At 50.2% G+C, this 14,437-nt stretch overlaps 1 protein-coding gene across 4 annotated transcripts in view; it reads right to left on the bottom strand.

The window, feature by feature from the left end:
- Positions 1-844: 844 nt before the first annotated feature.
- Positions 845-14,437, bottom strand: part of Tfdp1 (transcription factor Dp-1) — a 37,833-nt gene continuing 24,240 nt past the window's right edge. The window contains exons 4-12 of one of the 4 annotated variants that reach the window (XM_052161888.1): positions 14,070-14,176; positions 9,199-9,320; positions 8,121-8,286; positions 7,832-7,975; positions 7,438-7,506; positions 5,937-6,088; positions 5,426-5,592; positions 4,503-4,581; positions 845-1,002 (exon numbers count right to left, since the gene is read on the bottom strand). In XM_052161888.1, coding sequence (XP_052017848.1) covers positions 855-1,002; positions 4,503-4,581; positions 5,426-5,592; positions 5,937-6,088; positions 7,438-7,506; positions 7,832-7,975; positions 8,121-8,286; positions 9,199-9,320; positions 14,070-14,176 — 1,154 coding nt within the window. In that variant the 3' untranslated portion in view covers positions 845-854. Of the gene's footprint in view, positions 1,003-4,502; positions 4,582-5,425; positions 5,593-5,936; positions 6,089-7,437; positions 7,515-7,783; positions 7,976-8,120; positions 8,287-8,501; positions 8,605-9,198; positions 9,321-14,069; positions 14,177-14,437 lie in introns of those variants that run through there. The other 3 variants (XM_052161890.1, XM_052161889.1, XM_052161891.1) reach the window with 3 other exon arrangements.

The raw sequence follows: 14,437 nt of genomic DNA, 5'->3' as shown, positions 1-14,437 counted from the left end.
CTATGTTTAATTTCAACTTTATAATAGATTACAGGAAGATGCTTATGAAACAAATACAACATTTGTTTCAGTACACGTCTTTAAATGATAGACTTATAAGTATGTAAACAACTATATAATAAAAAGTTTCCAAACGTAGCCTGTAAGAAATCAGGCAAATTTACCATAAGCAAACTTTCTAGACGATTTCCATAGCTGCACCAGCGTGGCAGTGAACTTCTTCCAAACAAAAACAAAACAAGAAAATCTACTTTGCAATTTGTTGCTGCAATAGAGAAAAGGTGTACAGACTTGATGGAATTCTGGCAGTCAATATAATTTAAGGAAAAATAGTCATAATAAGACGTATGGCGCTTAAAGTCTAACAGGCAGAGCTTTGCTATTGGTTTGGTTCTTTGGACACTGCATGATTTAACCAATGGAAGAATTCATCCTAAAGCCTGTGTCCACCACCTGGGTGCTGGACACAGGAGGCGGGGCAGCACTTAGCATTGTCACTGGTGTGGGCGCAGTACAGTTTCCTCAGCAAACCCAGCAACAACTGTTGAGGGGCAAATAAGCTTCAAACTCAAAGAAAGGAAAGAAAGAAAGGAAAGAAAAAAGAAAGAAAGAAGAGAGAGAAGCCATAAAATCCTAACAGGTAGATGCAGGCTCTGCATCAGCACGCTGGCTTCACACACATGCGCAGCTAGGCTCACACTGCGGCACACTCCATCCTTGGAGCTGCATATCTAACTCCCAAACTCGTGGGTATCTTCTCAGGAGTAGGCCAAGAAGAACAGAAAGCCCACTTTCTTTTCTCTACACGTTTTCCTGAAGCTGATTCGAGGAAGAGGGGTCTACAGGTTGAGTAATCAATCTTCCTCGTCGTTCTCATTAAAGTCATCATCGTCGTCATCATCCTCCCCAACGTAGGACACTGGGGTCTCGACCCTGGAGCCGCTGTACTGAGACCCATTGGAGCTCGTGGCCAGCATCCCATCTGCACCATTGCTCAAATCACTGCAAAGATAGGCCAGTCAGTGGGGAAGCCTGCTCTGTCCAGCCCAAGAACCAGGACAGGACCCTAAGGGGTAGTTTGGTTTTCTTTTTTTTTTTTTTTTAAATTACAGCATAAAAAGGGAAAAGTTCACCATCTGCAATATTAAAACCATAACCTGTAATGAGCTTCACTCTGAGACCAATTCTTTAAAAACCTGGTACAGCATAGTGTCTGGTCACCAGAACTCACAAAAGATCCCTGAGATACAAAGGGAAACAGCATACACGGACATGTGCACTAGGGCACTATGAATCAGCACACACACTTGCACACGCCACATCCCTAGTCTCTGTCATGTACACACTCTATAGCAACACGGGTCAGGACCGGGAACTACTAGGTGGCATCATTAAGTCTTTAGCACAGGCTGGGCTGCTGGCACCCTCCTAGCATTCAGGACCTGACAATTAATGTAAAGCCACAACTACTCAGCCTAATGTTTTTACTAGAACTTATCAGCACTGTGCGATAGCACTACCAAGTACTGGGCTCGCAGATGGGGCAACTACACAAGAACAGTCGAGGCTACAGCTGCTCTTTGGCTGTTCCTGTAACCATAGCTACATGTGTGTTAAACACAACACCAATGCTATCACTCCTCATAAGAGTCAACGTTTTCTCACTGTGAGACGTGGGCAGCCAGAAAAGTTTATTCCATAAACAGAGCCAACCGTGGTGGTCACCCAAGGGGCTCAATGGGCAAAAGCACTTGCCTCACAAGCCTGGAAACCTACGTCTGTGATGCTCAGAACCCACACAAAAGTGAAAGAAACAACTTCACAAGATGTCTTTTGGCCTCTACATATGCCCAATATGTGCGTGTACGAGCATAAACACACACACACACTTTAAAAACAAGGAGAAAATATTTAAAAAATACTCTACTTTAAAAAACAACCCCAAACCCCATAAGCACACTCACACTCAGCTCAGACTTCAGAACAAGAGAAAAGCTGATCTCTGAGAAAGCTGGGAAGTTCACAAGCTGTCTGCCCCTCAAGGGCACACGGATCACTCGGTCACCACCAACCCCGTGGTGTTCACATCAGAGCCTCGGTGTTCATTTACACGATAGCCTCAAATGGTCCAGCAACATCTACAGTTATTAACTTAATTCTAAAATTTAAATTTTTTTCTTACAAATAAGTAACCTTAACTAGACTGTATCTATCAACATGCCAATACAATTATTTCATCGTTCATACTCATTGTAAAGACCAGCTTAGGTCTATGATACTCATCTTCTGAAATAGGCCAAATGGTAACTGATATGCTTTTGTTTTTAAATAGTAAATAAAGGTCCTCCAATAACACAGAAAGTAAAAAGATGCAATAAAATACAAAGCACAGGGCATAGGAGAGGGCATAGTCATTACAGTGCCCTGTTCTCACGGGGATCTGAACTTAGATCATTAGCACCCACATCTAAGTCAGGCTTGCTGATGCCGGAGGGACGGCGAGAGGTGAATAGAGCAGAGGTTCAGAGCAGTGGCTGTCTGGCAGAGGACCACAGTTCAATTCCCAGGACTGACATGACAGCTCACAAGTCTGTAACTCCAGTTTCAACGACCTAACACCCTCCTATGGCTTCCACAGGTACCTGATACACACGTGGTATGCAAACATACATGTAGACAAAACACTAATACACTACACTGCACAAATTTAAATACGTATTTTTAAAAGCTACAGTTGGCAGTATCTTCCCATTATCTAGAACCAGAAAGCCAGAGGAAACCTGCTCAACCAGTTTAGCCAATCAGTGAGAAACACTGTTTCACTCACTCACACACACACACACACACACACACACACACCACTACCACCACCACCAAACACCACCACCACCACCAAACACCACCACCACCACCAAACACCACCACCACCACCACCACCAAACACCACCACCACCACCACCACCACCAAACACCACCAAACACCACCAAACACCACCACCACCACCACCACCACCACCACCACCACCACCACCACCACCACCACCACCACCACACAACAACAACAAAGCAAAACAGAAAACCAGCCAAGTTGAGGAGCTATGGGCAACTAAAAGCAACTGGAAGAGAAGTCAGCTTTGTTCAGGAACGCAGGCCCAAAGAGGCCACCCAAGACCAACGGATGCCCTGCACACATAGACAACACAACACTGACTGCATACACAGACAACTCTGCACAGGCTTACAGAGAGGGAGCGAGAGCAGAGGAGGAGGGAGGAGAAGGGAGGAGGAGGGAGGAGGAGGAGGCAGCAGCAGTGACAGTGAGAACAGGGAGTTGAAGGAGGGAATGAGAGTGGATTTGGTCACAATACATTACATGAGTGTGTGAATATTGAACAAAACACTTTTAAAACTAAACTGTAAGCCGGGCAGTGGTGGCACACACCTGTAATCCCAGCACTCTGAGTGGCAGAGGCAGGCGGATTTCTGAGTTCCAGGCCAGCCTGGTCTACAGAGTGAGTTCCAGGACAGCCAGGGCTACACAGAGAAACCCTGTCTCAAAACAAAACAAATCCAATAAACAAACAAACAAACAAACAAACAAACAAACTGTAAAGGAGACTGAGGCAAAGGAATGGGAAGACCTGGCCTGGCTGTGGAGTGAGGTTGTTTTAATTAAAAAATAAAAACAGGCTAAGTAAGAAGACTTGCTAGGCTGCCCTGATGACCTGACCTGAGTCCCACTCAAAGATCCACACTCAGAGTGAGGTCGTCCTCTCAACTCCACGCACACACAGACAGCATGTGCACACCCACATGCACATCACATGTCTAACAAGTTGTACAAACTTGGCCAAAAGCACTTTCCACACAAGCCTAGAGACTGAAGTTTGCTCCTTGGAATCATGTAAAGGTGGGAGAGAACTGCATGCACGCACGCACGCACGCACGCACGCACGCACGCACGCGCCTCTTCTGACCTCCATACTTGCCCACATACATCACACACAAATAGTTACATTAAATAAAAGATTTCTTTAAAAATGTGAAGTGTATAGAAGCAGAAAATAAAACTGTATACATACTGTATCATGAGATACATTTTAAGAAAATGATTAAAGAGGCATTAAAAACAAAATGAAACCAGTCACGTGCTGTACACCGTTAATTCCAGCACTAGCGAGGCAGAGTGTGAGGCCAGCCTGGTCTACAAAGCAAGCTCCAGGACTGTCTGGGCTACAGAGAGAAATCCTGTCTCAAAAAACCAAACCAAACCAAACCCTTGTCACTCTCCCTGCTGACGACAGTGGAACACAGGCAGGTCTGCCCCCACCTTACTATGTAACGCATTTTCAAACGTGAAAACCATGAATTGCTTAACTGGGGATCATTTTATGGGGGACACGCACTGTGTGTGCCCTTGCCTGGGCAGATAGGTCTCTGGGCCACGCTCAGTCCACCCGATCTGAAACCCTACTGACTGCCCCACCCCCAGCTGCTGTCACCTGGCAGAAAGCCTTGTGCCATTGGATGTAGAACCTGCCGTCGTGACGAATACTCCGCCAATGGATCCCTGAGCCATTTCTGGGAAGAGACAGAAGCAGACAGTAATAATAAAACCGAGCAGTCAGGTGTGGCGGAGCCTGCCTTATAACCCATCACCTGTGAGGCAGACCTCTGAGCTCCGGGCCTGCCAGAGGCAGAGAGCAAACAAAACTCCCGAGATCCAGCATATGAGAAACAAGCCTGCATGAGTAGACTCCTCCTGGGGGAGCTCTGCGGACACCCTCCAGCTTGCTCTCCCTGCTGTGTGAGAACCGGGGGTGGCTGGTCCCCTCGGGAGCTTCCCTGTGCTGCTCCGAGGGCCAGCACCACCAGAGGGTGAACCGGGGACTAAGAGCATGAATGTGCAGTGTGCCACCTTCCACCTCAGACTCACGCAGACTCAAGGCAGAGCCCAGGCCAGGTCCCAGGCCTACAACTGCTGCAGGAAGGCCAAGGTGCAGGCAATGCCTTACACAGGACAGGACAGATGCTCATGCAATCTGAGACAGCTTCAAAAAGCAAGCAGACATCATGCATTTTTGACCATTGAACAGGACCTTTCATGACTCATCACAAGGCCAGTGTAACCTGATGACTCAGCAAAGTCCCCAAAGTAGAAGACCAGGAAACTGACAGGCCTGCCCCATGCTGTCCTGACTGCTGGGTTCTAAGGACCAAGTGATGGCCTTGGAAGGGCACCAGGCCTGTCACCTCCTATCCCCACTCAGTAGAGATCTTACCCCATGACAGTTTCATCATGCCACACATGCTACTCATGGAGCCCAACAAGCAAGGGGACAGATGTTCAGCCCAACCTCAGCAGACACCCAGGCACTAGGGATAGACTGGGCCACAGCATGGCCAGCCACAGGGCACAACTGACCTGTCACGTATGGTTCTAGAGCTTTTGGTACCAAACTCCTCGCCACCTTGAGGTCTTCAGCAGAGCAGTTGCCCGACTCCAGCCCGCACGCCATGCCCATACGCTTGAGCACCTCAATGTCATCATGGATTTCAAACGTGTTGTCAAAGTTAAACAGATACTCAAATCTGTTGGGGAAAGGCACTGTGAAGATATATGGCCTCCAAGAGCAGGCAGTAAGCCCTGTGGGTGGGACCCAGGAATCCATCCGCCTTTCCCCCAAGCCCCCCATCCCAGACCCTATAACTCAATTTCTCTACAGCAGTTCAAACTAGGGAGTGAAAGACATGCCACTGCATAGTTCTACGGCCTGTCCTGCTATGGTCGTGGCCTCTCTGCCTGCACAGGGCACATGTTCTAGGACCACCAGAGAGAACTGCTGTTAGTAAGCAGCCTAGACAGAAACCCTGATAACAAAGTATCTATTTCTTCCCCTGAGGAGCCACATTTAGAGGGCTCACTGAGGACCCACTTGTCATTGGAGATGCTGCAGTCAATGACTGTCTTCCTGCTGGTGTTGACAATGATGAAGGGCAAGTGGATGACAGAGTTGGGGGGAGGCGGCCTGCGGGCCTGCTGCTCGGCTTGGCGATTTCTCTGCACCAAGTTCTTGAAGGCGATTTGCTGAAAAAGACCAACACAGCCCCCCTAGTAATACGATCCCTTCCTTCCAGAAGATATAGGAACCTGGGTATGAGATCGCCCTGTAGCAGCCTGCGATGTGCTCACAGCCTATGGGGGACAAGGAGCACAGCAAAGCAGTCACACGAATGACCTGCTGGAGGACACTCAGTCCCAAGTTAATCCCTTAGCGCACGAAGGACCTCTCTGCAGTTCTGAAGTGATGAAGTCTTGGAGTCTACATGGACACAAGGCTCTGATCTAACCCTGGCAACCCCACTCCTCCCTCCTACAGCGGAGGTGCTCATAACGACACAGGCAACTAACTACACAGTAGGAGCCCTCGTCTCCAGCCCGTGGTGGGCAAGTGAGGGCAGGAGAGGGGGAGTGTGCTGAGCCACCAGCTTCCCAGCTCCCCTTCCCTTTGGAGCCAGGACCCCGGACCCAGACCTTGGTCCCTGAGCTGTCTCTCTCATGCCACCTTTAGGCTGCGCACACAGGGGGGAAGAACACGCCACCAAGCACTGCTCCTGCCTCCTCCTCCACTGGCCCTGACACAGGGGGGAAGAACACGCCACCAAGCACTGCTCCTGCCTCCTCCTCCATCAGCCCTGACACAGGGGAGAACACGCCACCAAGCACTGCTCCTGCCTCCACTACTCCATCAGCCCTGACACAGGGGGGGAAGAACACGCCACCAAGTACTGCTCCTGCCTCCTCCTCCATCAGCCCTGACACAGGGGAGAACACGCCACCAAGCACTGCTCCTGCCTCCTCCTCCATCAGCCCTGACACAGGGGAGAACACGCCACCAAGCACTGCTCCTGCCTCCTCCTCCACTGGCCCTGACACAGGGGGGAAGAACACGCCACCAAGCACTGCTCCTGCCTCCACTACTCCATCGGCCCTGACACAGGGGGGAAGAACACGCCACCAAGCACTGCTCCTGCCTCCTCCTCCATCGGCCCTGATCACTAGGCACCTTGGATACTACGGTCATCTCAGGCTGGTGGCCAGGCACCTCCATGCCCAGTACCTATGCCTTCTGCAAGGTCCTCGCACATCTCAGTCTGCTCTGCCATGAGTCCTGTTCACACGATCTTCACTGACTCCCCAGGTCTCTTACTATAAGTTCAACTCCCAGGGCCACTTGACATGAACACAGACAACCACCATGCTTTCCCTGGGCAGTAACTGTAAAGACCAACATCTACAGAGTCCATGACCTGCCTGGTGCAGGCTTAAAATTCCCTTGGATGTCAGAGTCAAGCCTCTCTTTGCACAAGGCCTGTGCGTCCAACATACTAGATTTGTTTCTAGGGGGAAGGCGAAGGTGCTCAGAAAGGCCGTACCTGCAGGATGAGCTCCTGGAGCTGTGACTGCTTCTGTTTGATCCTCTCCAGTCTCCGCTGCCTCTCTACCTGCAGACGGAGCAGTGAGGAGGGGCGCTCATCAGCACATACACCGACAAAGCCATCCTGCCAGGCCCATAGGCACTTTCACCAAGAGCACAGCCATAGTGCAACTGACAGACCAGACAGAGCTGAACTCCGATGAAGGCCAGTGTTCAAAGCTCTGATCCTCCCCCACCCCATCCCAGCCCACCTCACCCCACAGAGCCAGAAGTAGAACCTGTCTTGTAACAGGGACTACGAAATGCACAGGGACCCTCATCACATCCACTCAGCCACCTGGTTTACCCTCTCCAGTGACCCAGGACAACGGAAGCCCGCTTAGGCAGTGCACCTCTAAGTTCTGGCATTCCTGAGCTGAGTTGGTGGGCAGGCCGATCCATTTGATCTCCTTCTTCTCCTTGGAGATGATGTTCATGGCCATCAGCACATTTAAGGCATCGTAGACACGCCGCCGGATGTTCTTCTGGTCATAAGCCTAGAAGACAGAGCAACAGCCTTCCTGGTGATCCAATGGCTTGGAAACTCACACCTGAGGATCGTACCGCAAGCATGTCCCAAGGGCATGTTCCTGGACACACGGGTCCTGCAACTCAAGCCCCATGCACTGCCAGGACACTTACGGATTCGTTTGGTAGGATGTGGTTGTCAGCGGCACTGAACTCTGCCACCAGCTCGTCAGCCACCTCATTGTAGGAGGTTGTCCCTTTCCGCTGCACCTTCTCGCACACCTTCATGGAGAAATGCCGCAGGCCCTTGCCATTCTTCTCGCCTTTCCTGTTCCGCTTCCTTTCAAACATCAGAAAAACAGACACTATTAGTCACGGAAGCCAGACGTAAAGATGTAAAGGCTTTCAGAGAAAAGGCCTAAGGCCACAGAGGCCCATTTTTCCCACAGCCCCACCTCAGGCAGCAGGGACTCTGCCCTAATATATCAAGGACATTGGCAAGTATCAGTGTTTCTCAGGTCAGAAAAAGAACATGTATGAGGCCAGTTCACACACCTGTGCCTTTAAATGTCAGGGAAGATGGACAGACATCCGAAGGGCAGAAATCAGCATGGGTCTGATCCGGACCACACACTAGGCGCCACTGTTCTAAAGGCGTCTGCTGGCATCAGAGCATGGCACATTTAGTGTAAACTTAGGGATGTTCAGGGGTAATTTTGGCAAGCTCCCATGACATAAGGCTAAAGCTTAGACTGACAGACGTGTCAAATGGAAACCGTGGTGCAAGCTTGGGGTCAGGGGCACACCAAATGTGTCACCCTCACTAATCACACCTGGAACAGAGTCACTAAGTTTCTCTGGAGAGTTTTGGGTACTGAAGCAAGAGATACATGTTTTCACAAGAGTGTGTTTTTAAACCACAGTATGACACACTGGTGATCTTTAAAGAGAATCACATCACTTCTACATCTGCTACCATCTCAGTGGCAGTACAGCCCTGGAGGGACAGACCATGCACAGAATGGAGCCCTGATATCGGACCTGGTAGAAATCTAGTAGAGATCAGATCTTCTGGAACTTTCTAAGTGTTTGTGTCATATTAGCGGCCATTGTTCTCTCTGTGGCCCAGTCAGAGATAAGATGGGAGCTTTGAACTTTCTCTGCTCAGGTACCCCAATACAGACCATGTGACACATGGCCAGAGGAAAAGGGACATTCTCAGCAGCTGCCATCCTAGGGCGGGGGTGCTCACCCAGCAGACCAAGGTGAGGAGTCAGACGTCTGGTTCTGGGACACAAAGTGAGTGTTGGGGGTGTGTGGGCTTCCTACCACAATAGTGTTGGATGCTGCGGGTCTCTGAGGCGTGCCAATCACCTACAGTCAAAAGAGAATTCAGAACAATCAGACACGTCTCCATTACAGGACCACTGCTTCCTTCTGCAGCCACTGAGGCCTTGTCAGCAGCAGTGAGAAACCGGCAGGAAGCACACGCCCCAAGGCAGCGACACAGAGAGCCAGTGTCACTACCAATCAGCTCAGACACCCATACACCTAAAAGAACACCAAAGTTTCAACCAGCTGGGCAAGCTTGGGAAGACAGAGCAGGCCACAGCGCAGGAGCTACAAAGGCCTCCCATGGCAAAGAACACTGAGTAGTACACCAAGCAGGCACTTATTGATAGCTAGGATTAATAACAGGACATTTACACATTTCTGATTTGTTTCCTCCTCTTAATGAGCCAGACAAGGTTAAAACTGCCCCTCTAAAGTATGAAAGTTACCCCCCCAAAAAAGAAAGCTTACAGAACAAATGTAACCCTGCGACAGACCAGGTACCTCTTCCAGCTCCCAAGTGGCACCACCCTCTGTCCAAGAGGAAATGGTACTTGACTGTCCTGTCAGGAATACCTTTTTCTACTGTCTATGAGGGACCCCAGGATCCAAAGATCATCAGGACAAGAAAGGGACAGGCGGCTATGTTGGGAACACAGTCAGCAACAGTTCACCCGACCAGGTGGTGGCTCTTGGTCAGGTAGCCAGTTCCACGAGAGCAGAGAGAGCCGACGAGGCGACCGCTCTTATAGCGATGTCTTTGCTGTCCTTTGGGAAGAGGGCGACTGTTTTGGTTCCCTCAGTTAACACACAAACCTGTTCTTCTGGAGACAGACAACTGTCCTGTTCTGACGATGAATGTCTCAATGTCAAAAATATTGCTACATACATAACTCTAAATCAAAAAGACCTCTGGCAAATCCCAAACTACAAAGTACTTCAATGATCAAATTCTTATGGGGATATCCCCGGGGGAACTGAACTGAGGTCCTGGATCCACAGTATCCTCCTCCTCTGCCCAGTGAAGGTGTGGGTACACTTTGGGAGCACTAGGCCACACAAGAAGTGAAGTTCATCTTAGCTGACTCTCTCAGGTGGGAATGGGGAGCCCCTCCCCACCCCACAGACAGTAAGAGCTTCACATTCCAGTACTGCTTGTCAGCCAGTCACATCCACACATCCCACACCAGCATGAAGGCTGCACAAAAGGTTCTGGAGCTCATGGGCGACCTCAGTCTACTCTGAAGCACCAAAACCACCACCCCTGAGAAGACGCCCAGCAAGCCTGCATCCTGCAGCTGTGCATGTACACAAGGGCACTGGGGCGGCTTTACCCACTGACCACGCAGAGGTGCCAAATGACTGATCTGAAGACTCACTTGCTCCCACACAGCACTTGTTGATATGCTGTGCCCAGAAGGGCCAGGTGGCCAACAGGCAGCCTCGCTCCTCACTGAGACTGACATCCATCAGGACACACACTACACAGTGAGCTCCCAACCCTCAGGCACACGCATCTTCTCTGTGGACTGACAACAGACAGGAGGAGAATGGTGCATGCAGGAGCTACCTACCTGGCCCCTGCGCCCTAGCCGCCATACACTTAAGGCTCCCCCTTCACGCACCGCATGGTTGGCATACACTCAGCCCGGTGTGCCCATGGCTGTCTACACATGCCGCCCTTCATGTGCACATGCTCAGCAAAAACAAAGTTCAACTGCAGCACTGGGAGGCCACGGAGGCAAGAAAAGAAAATGAGAAACCACCCAAGGAAACATGAGCACGTGGATGGAAAGGAGGAAAAGGCACGAGGAGAGTCGGGTGCCCAGGCCTCAAGGAGACAGAGGAAAACTAGGTTGTAAAGTAGCAACTCCCTGATGGCATGGCCAGATACAGAGGCTACAGACAAAGCCCTGGGGAGCATAGCCACGCTGGCAGGAAGTGGGTCCCATTCCATCTGTACCCGACACTGGGGAAAAGGGCCATAGTACCCTTGGTGTGCTCATGTCCTACCATCTGCACACACGTAGGGACACATGTAGGGCGCATGCAGAAGTTCCCAGGGACACTGGCCCTTCAGACACCACATAGCTACTTCTAGGTTCTCTGGTTGCTATTCCTCGGGGTAATCCCTGATTCACATGAAGAAAAAGAGGCCAGGTCACAAGCAGAGCTTTTCCTATGGTCACTACTGCTGGGACTGAGACTGGTTCAAACCTGTCTTCTAGACGCAGAGTGCCAGCAAGGTCCAGCAAGCCACATGACCGCTGAGTGGCATATGCTGAGGACTGAACCAGACTGGGAGATCCAGGTGAAGCCAGCACGGGATCTCAGAGGGCTCACACCACCCCAGCCCCTCTCCAGCTTTCAAGCAAGTCCAGGCGTCCTGCTGATCCGTCCTTGCCTTGCTAAGGATGGAACCCACAGGATCCCACATGCTAGACAAGCATTCTGTCAACAAGCAACACCCAATACCCAAACAAAAGGTCTTCCAAAACAAGTCTCCTCTCAAGCCTTCCTAAGGATTCATTTTGCACCTTAATTTCAAATGATAAAAGCTGACCATTCTTGTACACTGCATGATGCTACTAGTTACACCAAATAAAAAATTTAATGACAAAAGCAAACTACAAATTTAGAAAGGTTCAGGGAAGAGAAAATGCTAAAAGGAAGGCTAGATAGGCTTTACCATGAAGCCACAGGCAGAGCCCAAAGAGTGCAAACCAGCAAGGCAGACACCTCTGTGCTTAACAGAGACATCTGTCAAAGCTTCAATACTACACACCCAACCCTCCTAACAGCCTAGTCCAAGAGTCTCTGGTGAGCAAGCGCCAGGGACCCAGCATCTGCCCAGGTCACACACCGCATACACACAATATTTAACTATCATCTCCAGTTACAGTCAGTTACAGTCAGTCCAGCCATCTCCTCAAACCTCTGAGATATAAAACAGTTTAAGGGTCCTTGGCACATGCCAGGCTGAGGACAGGTGAGGTCCTAGGTTTACTCCTAGAACCACCAAATAAAAAAAAAAACCAAGGAAGTGCTGGCAGCACGTAAGCCCTGACCCACTACAGAGCAAGCACAAACAGTAATCAGCACACCCTCCAACCAAGTTCAATCCCACAGATGCTGACTTTCAGATCAATAAAGTTTAAACAGTAAGAACAGTTTCTTCTCAATTCACCCACAGGGTTGCAGGGTCCTTAGAGCCCAGAGCCCTCACCACAGCCATGACACTTAAAACTCCAGGGCTCAAAGGTATGATGACACATACCCTTAATCCTGACGCTCAGGAGGAGGGGGGAGGCAAGAAATCAACCTCCAGGAATTCAAGACCAGCTTGATTTATACAAAATGATTTTCAAGCCAGCCAGTGGTACATGACACCTCATCTCAAGTAAAACAAACAAACAAACATCATGAAGGACTTGAAAGATGGTTCACTGGTTACGGGCACTTGCTATGCTTGCCAAGAACCTAGGTTTAATTTTCAATAACCTACATGGGGACTCCCAGGCACCTACAACTCCAGTGCCAGGAGATATGATGCCCTCCTCTGAGCTCCATGGGGACCCAGCACACACGCAGTGCACATGTACAATGCAGGCACAACACTCGGACAGAGAAATTTTAAATGAAAAACTGCAGTGCCCAGACTCCACTGACAAGAGGCAGTGAATGTGAATGCTGCACATGAAATGGAGGCGGGTGCCCGGATGATCGGAACACTAGTGATATGGTATGACCGCTCTCTCTGTAGAGCCCGACTGCACTGCAGAGATGCCCCAACAACAGGGGCAAAAGCACAGCAGATAAGAGCCATCTGGGGACACCTATGAAAGGCAGCAGAGGGGTTTGTGATAAAGCCACCTGCCACGAAGCCTAACCACCAAGTCCATTCCCCAGAACAGACAAGATGGAGGAAAAGGAATTCCTGCAAGCTGTCCTCTGACCTCCACGAGTGTTCACTTAATATATAAAAATCAGAACAAAACATAAAGTATATTCTAAAAATGTTAAGCTACAGAGTCCTAAGGCCCCATGATTACTTGAGGGTCTTCAGGCCATCCTCACAAGACATGAGGCAGGTGCGTGCAAGACACCGTGGCAACGTCAGCATGTGGGCAGGGAGGCCCGAGGTCACTAAGCTTCAGGCTTCCCAGGAGAAGCCAGAACATCTATCTAGAGGTTGGGGGAGGGAAACCCAGAACAAAGTCACTGGATGAAAGACAAAAATCTGTCCACTACTAGGTAGCTGTGCTAAGACACCACTGACTAAAGCTCCAGAGACAAGTAAGCCCACTGCAGTCACACTAAGGGAGGCTGCAAGGCTCTACAGGAACTCATCTTTAATACATTATTCGATGAAGAAAGGGGCTCGGTGCTGGATCCTTCCTGTGGTCACAGCTACACAGCCACACCCTTCTTCCAACCCATCACAGCTAGGAGACAGGGGCTATAGAGAAAAGGCCACAGAGCTGGCAACTGAAGCCATGGAGTGGACAGCTGCTCAGGCCTTGGGATGTCCTCCTTCGTCCACCAGGTTTCTGCTGTGTGTTCAGGGGCCTCAGATACCCTGACACAGACAGCACACTGACGACGGGGAGGCTAAACGCTGTGTGCACAACAGAAAGCACTGTGCATTTTCAGGACTCAGAACACACCGAGAGGAAAGTCACGCCTATGAGGAGCCTCCTCACGGTGCCCAGCACAGCCCACAGCAGCCTGGCCGGCCCACACCCAGCCCATCTGTGCTCAGACCTGAGGCTCACGCTTTTTACCACTTACCACTTGCTGTGTGATATTGACATTGGACTGTCCGAAGGTTTTTGGCAAAAGCTGCTTTCCAAGTGTGTTCACTGTGGATGGGTGCACAGCTACAAGAGATACCACACCTGGAACACAATGACACGGGTTAAGAGTCAAACTGCTTCTCTGAGCTGAGGTTAGAAGGGGCAGTTCCAGGAAGACAGTGTGTCTATCAAGAACTCAACTTCCCTAGTTTTGATTTATAGACCTATGGCTCAGTCACAAATGTCCCATCCCTAAACTTGGTCCTGAGCCCTCCTCTAGTTCCCTCTCTGGGGCACTGGCTAAGGAAGGTCCTAGGCCTGGGGACCAGGGTCCACTCTACAGTAGGCACCAACTAGCCACTG

Source organism: Apodemus sylvaticus, chromosome 18, assembly GCF_947179515.1.
Source record: "Apodemus sylvaticus chromosome 18, mApoSyl1.1, whole genome shotgun sequence".
Taxonomy (NCBI): Eukaryota; Metazoa; Chordata; class Mammalia; order Rodentia; family Muridae; genus Apodemus; species Apodemus sylvaticus.
The sequence above is the reverse complement of the archived record's forward strand: the minus strand, read 5'-3'. Positions and strand labels throughout refer to the sequence as shown.